The 17,750-nt window shown below is 47.7% G+C and overlaps 2 protein-coding genes across 2 annotated transcripts; one reads left to right on the top strand and one right to left on the bottom strand.

Moving 5' to 3' along the window:
• Window positions 1–60: 60 nt before the first annotated feature.
• LOC117640153 (protein zer-1 homolog) lies at window positions 61–6,943 on the top strand. Its single transcript, XM_034376432.1, has 12 exons — window positions 61–356; window positions 832–1,297; window positions 1,404–1,652; window positions 1,732–1,871; window positions 1,967–2,103; window positions 2,219–2,421; window positions 2,535–2,703; window positions 2,988–3,143; window positions 3,220–3,381; window positions 3,487–3,630; window positions 3,721–3,973; window positions 4,059–6,943. Exons 2-12 carry the CDS (start codon window positions 876–878, stop codon window positions 4,292–4,294), a joined length of 2,271 nt encoding a protein of 756 aa, XP_034232323.1. The 5' UTR covers window positions 61–356; window positions 832–875; the 3' UTR covers window positions 4,295–6,943.
• A 7,141-nt stretch (window positions 6,944–14,084) lies between these two features.
• LOC117640032 lies at window positions 14,085–16,033 on the bottom strand (the record flags this gene model as incomplete). Its single annotated transcript, XM_034376222.1, is given in 2 exon segments — window positions 14,085–14,780; window positions 16,002–16,033. Coding segments are annotated over 2 exon segments (669 nt in total), but the record flags the coding sequence as incomplete, so codon positions are not given.
• Between the last annotated feature and the right edge of the window lie 1,717 nt (window positions 16,034–17,750).

Here is a 17,750-nt window from a genome sequence, read left to right as displayed (position 1 = left end):
GTGCGAGCGGTGCGTCCGAAATGTTTTCGAGCGCGCTGCAGACGCAGTGTACGCCATCCTGCCCTGCGCATGCGCATCACACGGATACGTGAGAATGAAAACATCCATGAAAAACACTAAACACCATCCATCCTTCATTGTTTCATAGGTAAATGTGCGCCATGACCTTTTCGTTTCGCGAGGCCTGAGAGTTTGGCGAATGTGCCGTGCTGAGGCTGCCCTTGCCCTGTGTCGCAGGGCGCGCGCAAGCTGCCTGCTGTGAGCGACTTTGTGGAGCACGCTGAGGCGAGCGAGGCGATCGAAACGAGAACAGCTGATCGTCTGGCCCGTGTCACTGTCGCCTGCTTTCTCGAAAGGTCAGTCCAAAACAAACAAATGGCTCGCATTTTGGTCGCGGGCGTTCCCTCGCGCCCCGCTCTCTGACTGGACGGCCTCCAGACGGTATCAGTGAGAGGGATTGCCCCAACCTCGGTCCTGGCGCTGCCCCTTTTATTGTCTTGTGGAATGACTCTGACTGCTCCTCCATGGTGGTGGGGAAAATCTCATTGTTATTGTGGCCATGTCTCAATGACCACCCAAACATATGAAACCAAATTGAGACGTCCCGTGGTGATTCGGGTTCGCTGTGGGACCAATATCAGTGCGGGTGTGTTGTTATTTGGTGAAACTTTGATTTCAACCCTGAACAAAGGCTTGCTTAATGTTTGTTTATATTTCAAGTGTAGGTTATTGAGTGTTTTGCCAACACGGATCTGTTTGGCAATATTTTTATAATTTTCTTTAAAAAATATCAGATTTTGATTGTTTTTAATCTTGCTTTCCTTATTCCAGATTGTTACAGATGTGAATAAATAATTGAAAACCAAAGGGAAGCAATGATGCAGGCCTTGCTGTCATTGTGGTCGCAATCCCCGCCCCAGCTCAAGTCTTTGTGCTTAAAGTACATTGCCGAAAATGTTGACATTTTGAAAAGAAAAGATGTTCAGTTACCTATTGAAGTATGGGAGTCGATCATCGATATGTACCAACGCCTCGGCTACACAGTGGACGATCACTTGTTGGCTTGCACAAACTGTCACATAAAGCGCCTCCATCTTCGGAACGCAGATGTCACAGATGCTGGTCTGATTGTTGTTCTGACACAACAGTTGGTTGAATTGGACCTCCGAAATTGTGACAGGCTCACTCCAAATCTAATTCAGTACCTCAACCAGTATGGAGGAGATTCGTTGCAGTCTTTGACTTTAGCAAATAATGGAAGTTTGCTGACAGGCATGCCTGCACTGTGTATTAGCAAGTAAGTATTTTAATTTTATTCATTCTTTATGTTTGAAACTGTTCAAGACAGATGATTTAGTGTTGAAAATATTTCTCATCTTAATTATCATTTTCTTTTCTTTCAGTGGTAGCTTTGATATTAAACTTCGCAACTTGAAGAAGTTAATTATAAATGACTTAAGTGGATGTGAAACCAGACTTAAATCTTTAATTTCACCTGTACGAAACTTAACTCACCTTGATTTATCTAACTGCTGCAACCTGGGTGATTTGTCGTACATAACAGCTCTGGAAAACCTCACATCACTTATTTTGTATAATGTGAAAGAAATGCATTTTACAATTCTATCAGTGTGCAAGCTCAAAAACTTGAGGTAAAAATGTGGATTTAACCACTTTTTGTCATGTGGAAACTTTGAATGTGACTTTAAACTTTGCTGTTTGATTTCCCAGACACTTGGACCTGTCACAACCAGTGCCCAAAGAGACCCCAAGAATGTATAAGCGCCCAGACTACTATCTAGATTTAATCGTCACCTCCCTTCCTCACTTGTTATCTCTCGACATTTCGGGTTCCAATCTGGCTGGGAAAGGTAATGAATGAAACTCTTTTGCATTTTGTGGATTCAGAGTTCTCCTTAAAACTTTGTCTAATAATTTTGCCCTTTTTGCATTGAAACTTGTTTAGGTCCCGTTGCAATGGCAAAAGATGGAATTTCTGATATACCTGGTTTAGTGTCAAGGGCAGGCAATCCCCTCCATTTTCTCGGTTTATTCTACACTAGTCATGCTGCTAGCACCAGACACCACATCCCAGCAAAAGTGGTATGTGGTATTATTTTGTTCTTGGGCAATGTTATGTTTCCTTAGCACCTTTTATTTCATTTTTTTGTGGAAATTTAGGAGGTACTGTTTTGAGCGTTGGGTTTTTTCCTTATAGGTCTCAGGAGATGCAAATGAAGCGCAACTGCTAGTAGCTGCGTCAGCTTACATGGAACGACCTCCCATGTTGAAAAATGTATTGCATGAAATTTTCTTCATCTTACGCAATGAAATGTTCAATGATTGGAAAGAGTGCTTACACACTGTCATTCAAATAATGGACCGTCACTTAAATGATGAAAGCATTCAAACAACTGGCAGGTAAAGTCACTTTTCAAGTACCTTCCTTTCAATCTTGTTCTCATTCCCTAAGAAGTGATGAAGGTTTATACTGTGCCACCATCCTGACATGCCTCAATTTCTGTTTTTTCCAGTGCCTCCCTGTATTACCTCATGAAGCACCTGCAAAAGGGCCAGCACACTCAAACAAAGCAAAGACTCATGTGGACCCTTTTGAATGGATTGGAGGCCCACGCTACAGCCACAATGATGAAGAACTGCTGTCTAATCCTCACCCTCATTTTGCGCTTTACTCCTCATGAGGTTTGTAGACAAGCACAGTGCCAGTGTCACCAGACCAGAAAAGTGGAAACAATGATTCCAGTCTTACCAGTGTGTGGCGGGCTGTAATATATCCTGTCTACTAGGCGACTTCTGCCCACAGTGGTTAAGTTGGTGCCTATTCGACAGTATGAGAGAGACAGCTGGCTGCGCATACTGGTGTGATTAGGCTCTTTCCAAACTAATTTACTGGTAACACTGCAGAACATAGCTATTTTTCAGTTTGAAAGGTAATGGTGGAACTGATCTTTTGGTTATTGTTGCAGCTATTTTATTTTGAACGTATTGTCAAGTTGACGCTCTTAAGAGTGGAAACTGGTGACGGTCCAATCCGTAGGAATGGCATTACTTTGCTTAACTCTATTGCAGTCACAGTAGACAGTAAAGACAAAGAACTTATGGGCGACTACGGAACTATTCATGTAAGTATAGCTTAAATTTTATTTTACAACATTTCTTACTAGAGTGCACTAATTGAACATGTATTTAATTTTACAGAGAATGCTTGCTGTCATAGAATATCAGTTGAAAAAACAACTCAGTGGAGAAATTCTTGATACAGCATGGTCTACTATGTGGAATGCAACTGATGAAACCCCTAAAAATTGTCAACGGTTTTTGGATGGGAATGGCATGGATCTTTTCCTCCGATGCTTAAGGGTATGTTGTCTTAACTTATGGTTAAGTTACTCTATCATGGAGCTTCAGGTCAAGATCTCTTTTGTATGGTTTTGTGGTAAATTATTAAATTGCTTCAATTAACAGGCATTCCCCAAGAAAGAAGAAATGATACGCAACATGTTGGGTCTGTTGGGTAATGTTGCAGAGGTTAGTTGGTTGCGCCCTAATCTCATGAACAGCCGATTTGTCCAGGAAATAACGAAACTCTTGGATTATGATGGCATTGAGGTAATATTATTTTCATGCTTAAGTTCATAAGTGTTGTTTTTTTTTGGTAACACATAAGAGATGACATTGTGCCTTTGTTGTGTTTTGTAGGTGAGCTACAATGCTGCTGGTGTTCTTTCAAACATGGCATCAGATGGGGAGGAGTTCTGGACTATAGACGATCCTTCTAGGGTTGAAGCTTTGAGAAGAATGGTATTCGCTATTGAGTGCTGGGATTTAAGTACTCAAAGGTTCATTCACTATCGTTCTTTTGAACCAATCCTGGGCCTTCTGCAGAAGTCTCACACTCCAGAATGCCAACATTGGGCTGCATGGGCACTTGCAAACCTCACAAGGGTTTACCGTAAGTATCCATACTTTTAAGAAAATCTCGTGTTTGCTGCCATCTATTGTTTAATCACTTTGTATCTGTTTCTGTATGATTTCAGCTGACAAATATTGTCCGTTGCTTGAATCTGAAAATGGTATTCCTCTGTTGAGGCATCTCTTGGAAACTGATGTGAACGAGCGAGTAAAACTGCTCTGCCAGATGGTCATTGATCAGTGTCAACATCTTGGGAAAGGATACATCCCAATGGAGGTGGAAGAATATGTTGAAGAAGATGACAATGGTGATGAAGATGTAGATGATAATGATGATGGTGACATGCAGCTGGATGGCTAAACTTTTGGAGTGCAACATCTTACCGTACTTCTCTCAAAGACTAACATCTGTGTATTACTTTAAAGCTGAATGTCAACATTGATAAGTGATGATACCACTACCAACATTGTTCACTGCTTGTTGAGTTCTTTCAGAAAATGAGCTTGCCCGCCCGTTTTTTGATTTATTATTTTTGAAGTTAAATTATGCAGGGCTTCTGTTTAAATCTCATGTTATTTTTGTCTTAAAATTTAGAAGCATACTTAGAAGTATGCAAAACACCACTAAATTAGTCTATTTATGTGATAATAGAACAGCTGTCTATTTAATTGATGATAATTGAGTTTGTTAGCTATAACTTCCACCCCCATTCCCTTGCGTACCCTTATCCTAAACCCTCGTATTATGTATGTAATTTATACACATGGATGTACTAACAGTTCAGGAGCTACTGGTTTGATTATGAATTCTGAAGATGAATGAGAGTTTCCTTTAGCCTGTAGCCAAGCCTTTTCCCCTACAAATTAAAATATAGAAATCATTGTCAGCTTGTAGCTTTTGTTAAAAATACTGGTATTATGTTTGGTAACTTGTATTGGCATTTATTTAAGTAAGTAGTATTTATTATTTTGTCTTGCAGTTTCTCTATTTTGTTTCTTTATTAGTATGTTTAACATGATTTGAAATACCTTGTTTATTGACAATCTTTGCCCTCTTTCAAAGAAGAATACAAATTTGGTGAAAGGTTCTTTTAATGTGTGCCAGAACACTAGTACTAATGTACTTGATCAATCTGTTCTGCTTTGAGTTCATCGTTAGCTTAGCATGGATAACATGCGCTCAGTTTTGTCTGTGTCCAAATATAACATTTGTGTCAATTTTACTGTAATTTTCCTCTGGCTATGTTAAGATGATCTCAGGGGAGCATGAAGCATTAACAATGGTGTGGTACACATGTTCAAGGAAACAGACTTGATTCTTTCCCTTGTGATATGTGACTTGTGGCACTCATACAGTTGCTGGGTCTGAAAAATTTTCCTTTGTCATATAATTTCAGAAGAAAATTGTTACTTTGTCAGATGTTTATATAAATAACCTACCTATGAGTCTTTATTTTTCTGGATTTTTTATTGTGAGGATACTTTTCTCATGTCTTGTGATGTACTGGTCAACGTTAAAGCCATGGCAATACAGAATGCTTTGCCTAATCTTTTATTTTGTATACAAGTAGTGTGCAACTTTTTTCTGCATATCGGAATAGCTTATACCGTGTAATGTAGAGTAGTTTTGCAAAACTTGTGAGTTTTCTCAATAGTGAAGGTAGCCTGTTAAATACAGACTATTAATTAAGAGTTTTATATTGAAGATATAGATTGTGCTGTGATTTCTGGTTTATAAATCTCTGAATGGTTTCTGGGATGGTGTGTTGCATATAGATACCCCATATTGGGATCATGTATATTAATGTATAAAAGATTATATTTCACTGTAGTGTTGACCTCATCATGAAATAGTTTATGTGCTCATCATAAATCACTATTAAAAGGAGCTCCTCCTGTTTATTTTAAGTTACTTGTTTAATTTATCTACATATTCTATGTATGTAAGGTTGCACTGGCCTATGCTTGCCCAACATTATTTCTGCTATAATGCCTTGTTCCCCTTATTAATCATTACCTCTGCATGATTTTGGATCGCTCATTTGAAAATTATTTTGCCCCACTACTTTGGTGCTGCTAACTTTGGTAGAAAGTAACAGGAGTGTGGTTATTGCAGGCATTGACCTTCAAATCTTATTTTGCAGTATTGAAAGTATTGAATCTGCGTACAGATGCTCTGTCCAAACTTGAGAGGTGTTACTTTAGACTTCAGCTCATCGAGCATTAACGCTTATGACTTTTCTGATTGCTTCAAGGTATAAGTTTGTTAGTTGCAATGGTTGGTATGATATTGAACATCAAAGTGTCAATTGGTTTCCCAGAAAATATGTTTTTTGTTTTCTAGTTTGAACGTCAGAGACAGTTTGAAAGTAATAAGAATTTTGTTTTGAGTTTAATATCTTTATTTTCAAGTTCTGATATTTTGTAACATTCATTACTCTTCACAACTTCCATAACTTCAATGTACAATTGACGTATATTAATGTAGTCTGACTAAAGTAAATTCAGTCACTTTGGAATTGCATCTTGTATTGTTAGTTTTGAGTATTTAAAATTTTTTGTAAGCTTTTATTACACTGGCAAGATTTAAGATATATGAAAGTGTGCATTACATTTCTGATTTTGCTGACTTTTGAAAACTACTTTAGAGACATAGGAAGAACCTAATTTTGAAGCTTAATTGATAGCAATATATTTACATAGAAATGTTTGACGTATTCTTTGAACTTGATTAATGCTGGATATAATCCTCAACTTCTGCAGACATTGTGTTTTCCTGTGTTTATTTCTGTGATAAGCTTAACTGCGTAGGTTTCTTCACTATGGCATTTTTGCCCCTTTTTGACTTCCTTTTGCCATACACTAACACCTTGCGGTAATTTTTTTGTCATTTTTTAGTTTCCTGCTCCACAGTGGTAAGGAGAATAATTGTGTTGTACCGTTTTCTCAATCCTTCCAGAAAGCTTTAATAAAGAGTAAATAAAGTCTATGATTGAAATTGAAAAAGTTACTTGTGCTGTGTTACTTTTTTTGAGCCGCCCTTGCCACCCTTGTCTACAATTTTGAGACAGAGCCGTTTGGGGAGGGGACCGAACCGTTGATCACTGGGCAGTGTGGGCAGCCCTTCCGATCGACCACGAGCTCCTCACCTCATCTCCTGGCGCGTCCTGCAGCCTGATTCCGAGAGTCGTTTTCGTCGCTCTGTTTCTCTCGCACATCTACGGGACGCCCCATGAGTTCGAGAGAGACAGTGACGAAAACGCCTCTCTGATTCAGTCTGCATAGGGTGGCCGATTCACGCAATAGTATTTCACTGGCCGCTGTGACCGCTGCGAGCTCTGCGCACCGCGAGGGCACTGCTAGGGCACTGCTAGGGCAGTCCAGTCCTAGACAAGGAAATGGAAGCTGCCCGGGTGGGCTGATTTACTTGTCCACTTATTGGGGGCTGCAGGGCCGTGGCAGGGCCGAAGGACCGAAGGGTCGGAGGACAGAGCCGCGACGTGATACACTGGAGGCAGGAGCAGGCCCTTCCAGTGGTGCAGCCCTTCTACTGGCCTTCATCCCGGGGCCGTCCGGATTTCTTGCCAGGCAAGGACTGAAAAAAAAAAAACTGCACTATGGCTTCGAATTAAAATTGTTTTCTGTGTCTAGGCAAACTGTCATGATGGACCGTATTTCACTTGTGGCATTCGTACATAACAGTGTATCTACCATGGGATTCCCTACGAAGGTACGTTGTTCTGTCAGATGATCACTCACTTGGTGTCCCGACTAAGCTAAGCCCTGAACCGCAGCGAGAAATATGCGCAGCCAGCAAGGCCCCGACCCACTGTGAATGAGCCAGAAGACCGTTGGAGGCGGCCAAAATTCCAGACGCGTTTTGAGCTCCAGAGTCGCTAAATGGGACTCGAACAGAACGTGTGACCCCACCAACGGATTGCTCTCTTAACCATGAATCCATTGGTAGGGTCACACGTTCGGTTCGAGCCTCATTTAGCGGCTCTCGAGCTCAAAACGCGTCTGGGGCTTCACGCTGGGCAGCCCCGTGCCGCCACCGTGCCTCCCTCCTCCGAGGCTGCAGCCCATGGTCTCTACACTGCGACCGCGAAACTGTCGCCGCCCTTCGGCCGACCGGCAGGGTCCGGCCCTGCCGCACCATTCTGGAGGGCTGAATCGTCGCTCTGTCTCTCTCGCACACACGGGGCGCTCCTCAGGGGTGCGAGCGAGACAGAACGACGAAACTATCCGTCCCGCTATCCGTCGGCATCGGGTCCAGTAAACGGGTGGGGAAAATTGGAAACGTCCAGGTCCTGGCACACTGCTACAGCGCTATAGCTTTGCAGCGGGGGCTCTCACGCCGCCATCAGATGGATTTGCACACTTTAAGCGAGCCACGGGATGGCCATGGCCATAAAATAGATGAACTGGACGCGAGGTGTAATAGGTATAGAGCAAAACAAGATTCTCCTGGCGGAAAGGGGCAAATGAAAATGGAGTCAATGTCGAGTCGAAAGTGGAGGCAGCCCGCCTGCTTGGTTGCCTTTCCATTGCAGGAGACAATCAGCAAACTTAACGGTGTACTACTCATGACAATTTCCTGGGAATGTTCTCGTGAGTGATACACTGTCTGAGTTTGTAGAGCAGGAGCATACTCCACTCCAATACAGTCATTCCCAGACTTATCACTCCCTGGGAAGCATAAGTGGACTCCCGGTGGCCGAGTATGCAGTAAAGTGAACTGAGTAAGATGAAGTTGATTTTGCAGAGAGCCATCGAGTCCACAGAAAATCAGCGACCGTGTCAAGCAAATCAATGCTTCCACAAAAGAGGGCCGGCGGTTACCGGCGGTTGTTGGCCCGCAACACACTCGTGGTGGAAGGGTGGCCTACCTTGCTCCTTGACAACATTACCATTAAGGGCCGTTGCGGCCCCGACACATACCCGCCTGTGATGATCCCAAATTGAATCAGATCTTCCACCACTTTGCTCAGGAGTGTACACTCGACATAAACTTCAAAATTTTGGCCAGTTACGAGCATTTCTTGCCTATTTTCATAAGAAAAATCCCAACGACAAAAGCAGCGAAATCATTTCACACTTGGCATGTGATTTCCAGTGATTACTAGACGAAGTGTACACACGATCACCAGAGTCGGGCACCCCTCGGAATTTTGTCAGGTAAATTCGGAAAGACGCGCGCATCCGGTGTCTGAATGGCGCTCTTGGTTCGAAAAGGGCTGCCGGGCCAGTCCCGACCCCGTGTGCCACCCGTTGCTGGATTCCTGCTGTCTGAAGGGAGGAGAGGGGAAGGGAAGGGAAGGGAAGGGAAGGGAAGGGAAGGGAAGGGAAGGGAAGGGAAGGGTAGGGAGGGGAAGGGAAGGGAAGGGAAGGGAGGGGAAGGGAGGGGAAGGGAAGGGAAAAGATGGGAGGGGGAGGGAAGAGGTGAGGAAGGTTAGAGGGGCGGCGTGCCGCACAACGCGAGCAGCAGACTGATTCCGAGAGTCGTTTTCGTCGTCCTGCCTCCTTCGCACCTATACAGAACGCTGCATGAGTGCGAGAGAGACAGAGCGACGAAAACGACTCTCGGAGTCAGTCCGCGGGCCGAGCAAGAGGAGACTTACACCGGAAGCGCTGCGAGGGGGTGGGGGTGGGGGTGGGCCAGCCTAAGGCCAGCCAGCCAGCCTGGCCCTTCCCTGCGAGACGACCCCAGCCTCCGCGGCGGCGCGTCGCCGGATCGGATTCAGTTATCATTTTCGCTCAATTTGAGGCGCCCTGCAGCCATTAAAGAGAGACCTGCCTCGCGACCCCTCGACGCGACCCGCCGACGCGACCCGCCGACGCGACCCGCCGACGCGACCCGCCGACGCGACCCGCCGACGCGACCCGCCGACGCGACCCGCCGACGCGACCCGCCGACGCGACCCGCCGACGCGACCCGCCGACGCGACCCGCCGACGCGACCCGCCGATGCGACCGCCGACGACCGCCGACGCGACCCGCCGACGCGATGCAGCAGGCTCATTGGGAATAACAGTGTGCCGCCGCTCTGTCTCTCTCGCACGCTTCCGTAGCGCTCCGTGAGTGCGAGGGAGACAGAGCGGCGAAGGCGGCAGCGCACAGTGGGCCAGAAGACCGGTGGAGGCGGCCAAAATTCTAGACGCGTTTTGAGCTCCAGAGTCGCTAAACAGGACTCGAACCGAGCGTTTGACCCCACCAATGGATTGCTCTCCGAACGAGGAATCCATTGGTGGGGTCAAGGGTTCGGTTCGAGTCCTGTTTAGCGTCCCTGGAGCTCAAGACGCGTCTAGAATTTTGGCCGCCTCCACCGGTCTTCTGGCCCACTGTGCAGCGTGTCGAGGCGCACGCACAAAGCACGACGTCTCGGCACGTGTGCGCTGTGAACACAGTGCTCGTAGTACGCCGTACTGTGAGGGGCCGGAAAGCCCGAATTTCTGACGAAGCATCCTCATGGTCATTTCACTCCTTGTCGTGGGAATCCCGTTGGTTGGTTCGAGTCCCATTTAACGACTCTGGAGCTCAAAACGCGTCAAGAATTTCGAACGCCTCAACCTGTCTTCTCGCCCGCTGGCCCGCTGGCCCGCTGGCCCGTTGCTGTTTCGACTCAGCATGCAGCGTGCTGCAGTTCGGCCGGGGGCATCGGAGTCTCTGCTTCACGTGTGGCGAAGAAATCGGACCGATGACGTCAGAGCAAGTGGGGCGGGGGAGGCAGAAGAGTAAAGAAACAAAACAAATAGACAGAAAACAAAACCCCCCAAAAAAGAATGGGAGAGGGTCCAACCAACGGGATTCCTGAGACAAGGAGTGAAACACAATAAATCGAAAGCTCGCAGAGCGGCAACACGCACGGGGCCAGGGAAAAGAAAAACGAAACAAAAACAGGGAGAGCAGGAGGGAAAAACGAAACAGAAAAACAAAAACAAGAAAGAAAAGCGGAGACGGTGTCCGAGCCCTTTGCTCCACCATACATCATCATACCTAGCGGCAGACTTGCACGTCGCGCCGACTTATTTCGTGAAAGGAGGGGGGGGGGAGGGGGAGGGGGAGTTGAAGGAGGAGGGAAGGGGGTGCAAGGAGAAGGAGGGGGCAGGCTGACAGAGACAGGGGCCAAGCAAAGGTCGGCACCCTGCACTACACTGATTCAGAGAGTCGTATCGTCGCTCTGTCTCTCTCGCGCTCATGGGGCGTCCAGTATGGGTGCGGCAGAGACAGAGCGACGGAAACGGCTCTCGGAATGAGTTCTGCAGAGCCACGTTTTTGTGATAAGAGTGTTGGCTGCAGGTCCGAGGCGATGGTGGAGAGGAGCGCCGATGACAAGGACAGGAGGGAAAGGAGGGAGGGGAGGGGAGGGGAGGGCGGGGCAGGGCAGGGGAGGGAGGGAGGGAGGGGAGGGGAGGGAGGGGGGGAGGGCAGGGAGGAGGATCTCGGGGAGGATTACCACCACTGTAGTTGTTCCCAAACTTGGCGCGATAACTAACTTGGACCAAAAGCGCGTCCCGCCTGCGCCAGCACACTGTGTGAGTAAAAAGGAGAGGGAAGGCCCAAGCACACACACGGCCACACACACACATGCGAGAGAGAGAGAGAGAGAGAGAGAGAGAGAGAGAGAGAGAGAGAGAGAGAGAGAGAGAGACAGAGACAGAGACAGAGAGAGTACTAACCTTTTTCGATAACTGTCCCACTCTTCACTAGACCAAGACCGACGAAGACAATGAAAAATCTGAATAGTAAAGTCATGCAACCGTCGACCTTGAGCCAAAGTTCACTTCGCGTGGAGACTTTGCCGCGCTCCGAGGGGCTGGGCTTCATGGGACGCCGTGAAAGAGCGGGAAAAACCATGCAAGGAGTTGCGGGCCAGTGCAGCAGGCTGATTCCGGGTGTCGTTTTCGTCGCTCTGTCTCTCTCACACTCGTGGGGCGTCCCATGCAGGCGTGAGGGAGACAGGGCGACGAAAACGACTCTCGGAATGAGTCTGCAGACGCGGCCTATTAACGCGTGCTTTGGTATTCACGGCCACCCTCCTTGGCGCCCCTGGCTGGCCTGGCCACCCCGTGGCGGCCCTGCTCCGCTTTCGTCGCTCTGTCTCTCTCGCACTCAAACGGGACAACCCGCGAGTGCGAGAGAGACAGAGCAACCAGGGCCGAGTTTGGAGTCAAACCCCGGCCAGACCCCTCGGTTAATGTTTTCTCGTTTCGGACACTTATTTCCATTGGTGGGTGCGGCGGGGCAGGGCGGCCCCTCGGGGCGGCCCGGTGCCGGTCGAGGCGGCCTGGCATGCCGCCGGCAGGGAGCACGTGTCGTGTACACACTGGTCAAGGGACGCGGCGCTACGCAAGGCTGTGCTCGCGAGACCACCCCCAAACCTCTCTAGACTCAACCAGACTCAACCCACGCGGGTTGACTCACAAAGAAGTCAAAGGACAGACAGAACGCGTCCACATGGATCACTGTTAAAAACTATTTCACGAGCCCAGATCGCGGACATAAGCCTTTTCTGGCTCGTTGGGAATTTCCAGAGGCTTGTTTTTCTCACACGAACCCTCTTTTTCGGAAGTACATTCTAATTACCTGTTTATTTATTTTCTGGGTGAAACGAGGCCATGATTTTTTTTTTTACGATCCTAAAGGCTTGTTACGTCCACGCGCCGTCCTTCTCATGCCAAACGAAACGCAACCGGGATGCAAGAACTATTTAATTGGCGAATTGCTCCTTTGCCGGAGACCTCAAGGCGTGGCGTGGCGTGACGTTACATGGCATGGCCTGCAGTGGTACCGTGGGCCGAAGTGAAGGCAGCCAAAACTCAAGACGCGCTTTGAGCTCCAGAGTTGCTAAACAGGGCTCGAATGGAGCTAGTGACCCCACCAATGGATTCCTCGTTCGGAGAGCAATCCATTGGTGGGGTCGCACGTTGGATTCGAGCCCCATTTAGCGACTCTGGAGCTCGAAACGCGTCCGAGATTTTGACTGACCACCTTTGACCACTTTCACCGTTCTTCTGGCCCACCACTGTGCGCGGCGTGTCTCGGCGTGGCTCGGCATGGGGCGGTCTTCACGGCAGAGCCTCGTGCGGCGTGCCCCACGCCTTGCGCGTCTTGCGGCACGCGCCGCCCATAAAACACGCACGCTGCCCGTCCCCTCCTCCAATCAGAGCGATGTAGTCTCTTCCCCTCCCTTCCTCTCTTCACCCCTTCGCCTACTGTTTCACCTTCGTCTCCCCTTTCCCATATCTTTCGGCAGTTTTGAAACATATGATGGCACGTCAGGTTATCCGACGTTTTATACTCTCACGCAGATGAAAGTAGCCACCAATTTTGCAAGTTGCCAGAGCAAAGGATTGAGGATTGCCCAGGTACCGAACCAAAATTTTTGGGGTGCTACACTCTGCTTTCCTGTGTCGCAACGCAGGAACTGAGGCTATATTAAGTTAAGAAAATTCACACTTCATATGGTGAGGTAGGTGAGGTGAGGTGGGGAACTGCAAATTGTGAATTGTGAAAAAACTAAAGCGTAGTATTACCCACTGTTTTCAAGCGTAATCAGTTTACGCTTGAAATCAAGCGTAATAGGCTCATCCTCCAAGATTTCCCCTATCTAAATGCATGGGGGAATTTCTAGCCTATGCTTCAATTCAAGCGTAACGTCTTCAAGCGTAACTTTATGCTTGACTCAAGCATAGAGTTACGCTTTAGTTTTACCAGTGTAAGGATAGGTAACTAAATTACGTAATTTCAAAGTAAAGGGGCAGTCACGCTCAGTTACAAAAATCTTTTACAGTGGTTTCATGTTGCACAACTACAGTTTCCAGTTTCCGTACACGACCTCACTGTGCGAAAAAAACACAGCGAATCCCGTTAATTTTTTTGCCGGGATTCACTGTAGTTCAGAACACAGGGTTTACTGTGCCTGGCTACAATATTTACTGTACCTGGTACAGGATATTCCGTACTCCACCTCCGTGGTACAATAAATCCCGTACAAAGTACAGTAGATTCTGTAAAAAAGTACAGTAAATCCTGTACTCTGAACTACAGTGACAGCTGTACTAATCACAACAGGATTTACTGTGATTTTTTCCCACAGTGCTGTCTGTTTGCACACGTTTGCGTCAGCTTTTTAAATTTGAGATTTTGAGTTTGACAACAACAGTCTTTATTGGTTCAATTTCACAGTGCACTGGGAGGCCTGAGGGCCTTACATCCGCCTGGCTTTAAAGTGGCCAAAGAGTTTGGAAACAGTTCCAAAGAGACCACGGCGGCTGGTCAGCGACTCAGAGGTACGGGCCATGGGGAGGGCGGTCAAATACTGACGGCACTTATGGCAGGGACACATGGCGGCCTGGTTGGAGCAGAGGGGCATCCCCGCCCACGCCTTCACGTAGTGCTCGCAGTTGCACCTCAGCAGGTGGTAGTACACTGATCGGTCCAGGTGCGGGAGACGCGCCCTCGCCACGGCCCAGGCGCCGAAAAGACCAGGACCGAGATTACGACACTTTCGGATGTCGCTCTTGCCGCCGGCCTCCGAGAAGTGGACTTCCTTCACCTCGAATGAGGGTGAGCCCGGCTGCACGTTGATGAAGTAGCCGGGTCGGTTGGACGCCAGCAGCCAGTGCGCCACCGGGCCCATCTTGCACGTGACCATGTCGCCGGGGTTCGCGTGCAAGGCTTGCAGTGGCGTGAAGGCATCCCCTGCTGCGTGGCCCGCGAAGAGCGCCAAGATGAGAACGATCGGGGAGGAAGTTATCTTGAGGACTGGAGTGCGCAGAGGCCACATCCTGGAATGCGGTCCAAAGTCTCGTCCGTTGAATCGACTCGAAGAAATGAAGCGTTCACTGTGGGGGAAAAAATTACAGTAAATCCTGTAGTGATTAGTACAGCTGTCACCTGTCACTGTAGTTCAGAGTACAGGATTCACTGTTTTTTTTTTACAGGATCTACTGTACTTTGTACGGGATTTACTGTACCACGGGAGTGGGGTACGGAATATCCTGTACCTGGCACAGTAAATCCTGTGTTCTGAACTACAGTAAATCCCGGCAAAAAATTAACAGGATTCTTTGTGGTTTTTTCGCACAGTGTTCGGTGTGCACGTCCAGACACCGCCAAGACACCGCCCTCAGGATTTTTGGAGAGCAGGTGCTTGAGCGACGTGACTGTGCCTTCCTGCAAGGGGCATGAGAAGTGCGCGTCAGCAAAGCCCACACACTCAGAAAACCTTACAAACTACTTTAGGCTTACAAAGAAAAGCAGCTTGCTATAACAAAGTATTTTGAGCATACAAGCTTACAAAGAAAATAATAATTTACGGACAATTTCTCCGTATAACAAAAAGTAGATTAGTTGGTATGTACTTTGTATGCTCAAAATGCTTCGTAAGGTTTCAAGCGTGCACACAAGGCATGTGACGTCACAGTCCTGGAATAGCAATAATTGGCTGAGCGATAGCGAAGCCCGTTACTCCAGTGCGGTTGAAAAGTTTTGTCTGTGTGTGTGTGTGTCTGTGTGTGTACACTACTCCTCCTGAACGGCTCGGCCGATCTGGCTGAGATTTTGCAGGCTTATTAGGTATGTTCTTGGCTCGGCACACGCGAAATTTCACTATCCTAGCTCAACTGGTTCAGTTTTTATAGCCGAAAAACACCTAAAAAACGGCGAAAAATCGAGTTTTCTGCTGGTAGATCACCTCTGTCTTGAAGAAAGGGGGTCTGGGGGGCGGAGCCCCCCAGCCCCGACAAGTTAAAAAGTTACAAGGGTCAAGATCGTGTTATCTGTCGATGAAGCAACTCTATCTAGAATTAAGGGGGGTCTGAGCCCCCCAGCATGCAACACGGAAGAAGTAACCGAGGATGGACAAGCCAATGCCTGCCGAAGGCAGGCTAGCGCCGCAGGTCAAGGTAGGTACGCCAGGCGCGGATTGAAGGAACAGGCCGCGAGACATCGCGAAGCCTGTTACGACAAGACGCGGTCTGGCGTAAACCTACCTTGTACAACTGGACACTGTACTACGTAGAGATGAAGCGAGCACTGTGCTGGTGATGTTTTCTGCGACTCACCAAAAATGAGAGCAAGGTCCTTCCCTTTCGCACGTGTATAAAGGGGCCCGAGCACGCACGGAGCGCTGAAAGAAGTAAGCTGTTGCAGGCCAATCCAGCAGCACCTCACCAACTAACACCTTCTCGTCCACGAGCAACTTGCTGCCACCATCTTCGGGGAATAACTCAGTCTGATTTGTACAGTCTCGAACTGTCTTGAACGTCTTGGGCACTGGGCCTTCGTGGCCCGACTCTCCCCTCCTCTTTCTCTCGCGTCCCGTGTGGGCGCGAGAGAGACGGGCCGATGCGGAATGCGCGATGCGGAATCAGCCTACTGCAGCGCGCGCTCTCGCGACAACAGCGTCAATTCTGCTTCGGCCAGCGCGATAACGAACAACGAACCCGAAAGAGAAAAAGACGGCCAAGCAGCGATACCGAGGCGCTGTCCACTGACTGTCGCCTGTCCCCTCGATGTGGCTAAATCGCTGAAAACCAAACGTGGTCCAGACCGAAACCCCTGGTGTGGTCAGGGATGCCATTTTGACCACATCAGTTTTTTTTGGTCTAGACCACGTTTTGGGCCCCGTATGGTGCGGTCTAGACCACGTTTGGGCCCCGTTTTGGGGTGGTCTAGACCACACCAAACGCACCAAACGTGGTCTAGACCCCCACCACTGGGGGTTTATAAATGGCATCCCTTTGACCACACCCGTTGGTGCGGTCTAGACCACGTTTGGTTTTTCAGTGATGTCTCGAGACAAAAACAGTTCATACGTACATGCTAAAAACATTCCATCATCACCTTCATCATCATAATCACCACCACCCCCACCCCGGCCCCTCCCCCCATCATCATCATCATCATCATCATCATCATTCATCATCACTGGTGTAAATGCCATCAAGATTTTCTGATTGAGTTTTTGATTTCCAATCAAAATCAGGATTTTCCTGATTGAGTTTTTGATTTCCAATCAGAAATCAGGATTTTCCTGATTGATTTTCTAATTTCTGATTGTCAATCAGAAATCATCTCTGATTTCTGATTGTCAATCAGAACATTTCTGACTGGTTTTCTGATGATTGCTGATTTTTTTTTTTTTTAAAACATCAATATAAATTTGATTTTAAAAGTGATATAAAAATAATAGCATAAATAAATAAAAATAAGGAAAACTCAGGTACTTCATTTTACATAAGAAATTTTCTTGATGTTTGAACTTGATGAACATTAATAAAACGGTTAAAAGGCTTGAAGTGCTCGGTAAAATGGCCGCCACATGATGCTTCTCTGCTCCAGGACAGCGGCGGCGGCGAGGGGCTTATTACCACCGAAGTGGGTTCGGCCCCCCGTGCCCTGCGCCGACCTGAAACAGAGAAAACATCATGTGAGCGTCCAGAATTTTAAAAAAATTTTAAAATAATATCGGTTAAAAAAGCAAAAGTTAAAAAAATGGAACTTTAAAAAAAATGAGCACAACTAAAAAAATTGTAAATTTAAAAAATAGATAAAATGTACAATACTAAAAAAGGCGGGACACGTAGCTCGTTTGGGCCGTCTGTGCGGCCCGTTGCCTGGCGCTACTTCAGCTCAGCGGACGAAGGCGGCCAGCCCGCGCTGCAGCGCCGCCGGGCAGGCGGGGCGCGCCAGGGCCTTGGCCTTGGCCTTGATGACGGAGCGCGCGAAGCTGGCGGCGTCCGTCCTCGCCGCGGTGACGACCTGGTGGACATGGTGACCCGCGACCCACGCCGCCGTCGCGTGCCGGTCGG

Source organism: Thrips palmi, unplaced genomic scaffold (genome assembly GCF_012932325.1).
Source record: "Thrips palmi isolate BJ-2018 unplaced genomic scaffold, TpBJ-2018v1 HiC_scaffold_12, whole genome shotgun sequence".
Lineage (NCBI taxonomy): Eukaryota > Metazoa > Arthropoda > Insecta > Thysanoptera > Thripidae > Thrips > Thrips palmi.
Note: the sequence above shows the minus strand (reverse complement) of the source record. Positions and strands in the feature narration are given on the sequence as shown.

Bases quoted from the DNA above. Each gene is read 5' to 3' on its own strand.
- LOC117640153 (XM_034376432.1), top strand. From the start codon at position 876: ATGATGCAGGCCTTGCTGTCATTGTGGTCGCAATCCCCGCCCCAGCTC. The intron at 1,298-1,403 runs GTAAGTATTTTA...CTTTTCTTTCAG, and splicing joins CCTGCACTGTGTATTAGCAA to TGGTAGCTTTGATATTAAAC. The intron at 1,872-1,966 runs GTAATGAATGAA...AAACTTGTTTAG, and splicing joins TTCCAATCTGGCTGGGAAAG to GTCCCGTTGCAATGGCAAAA.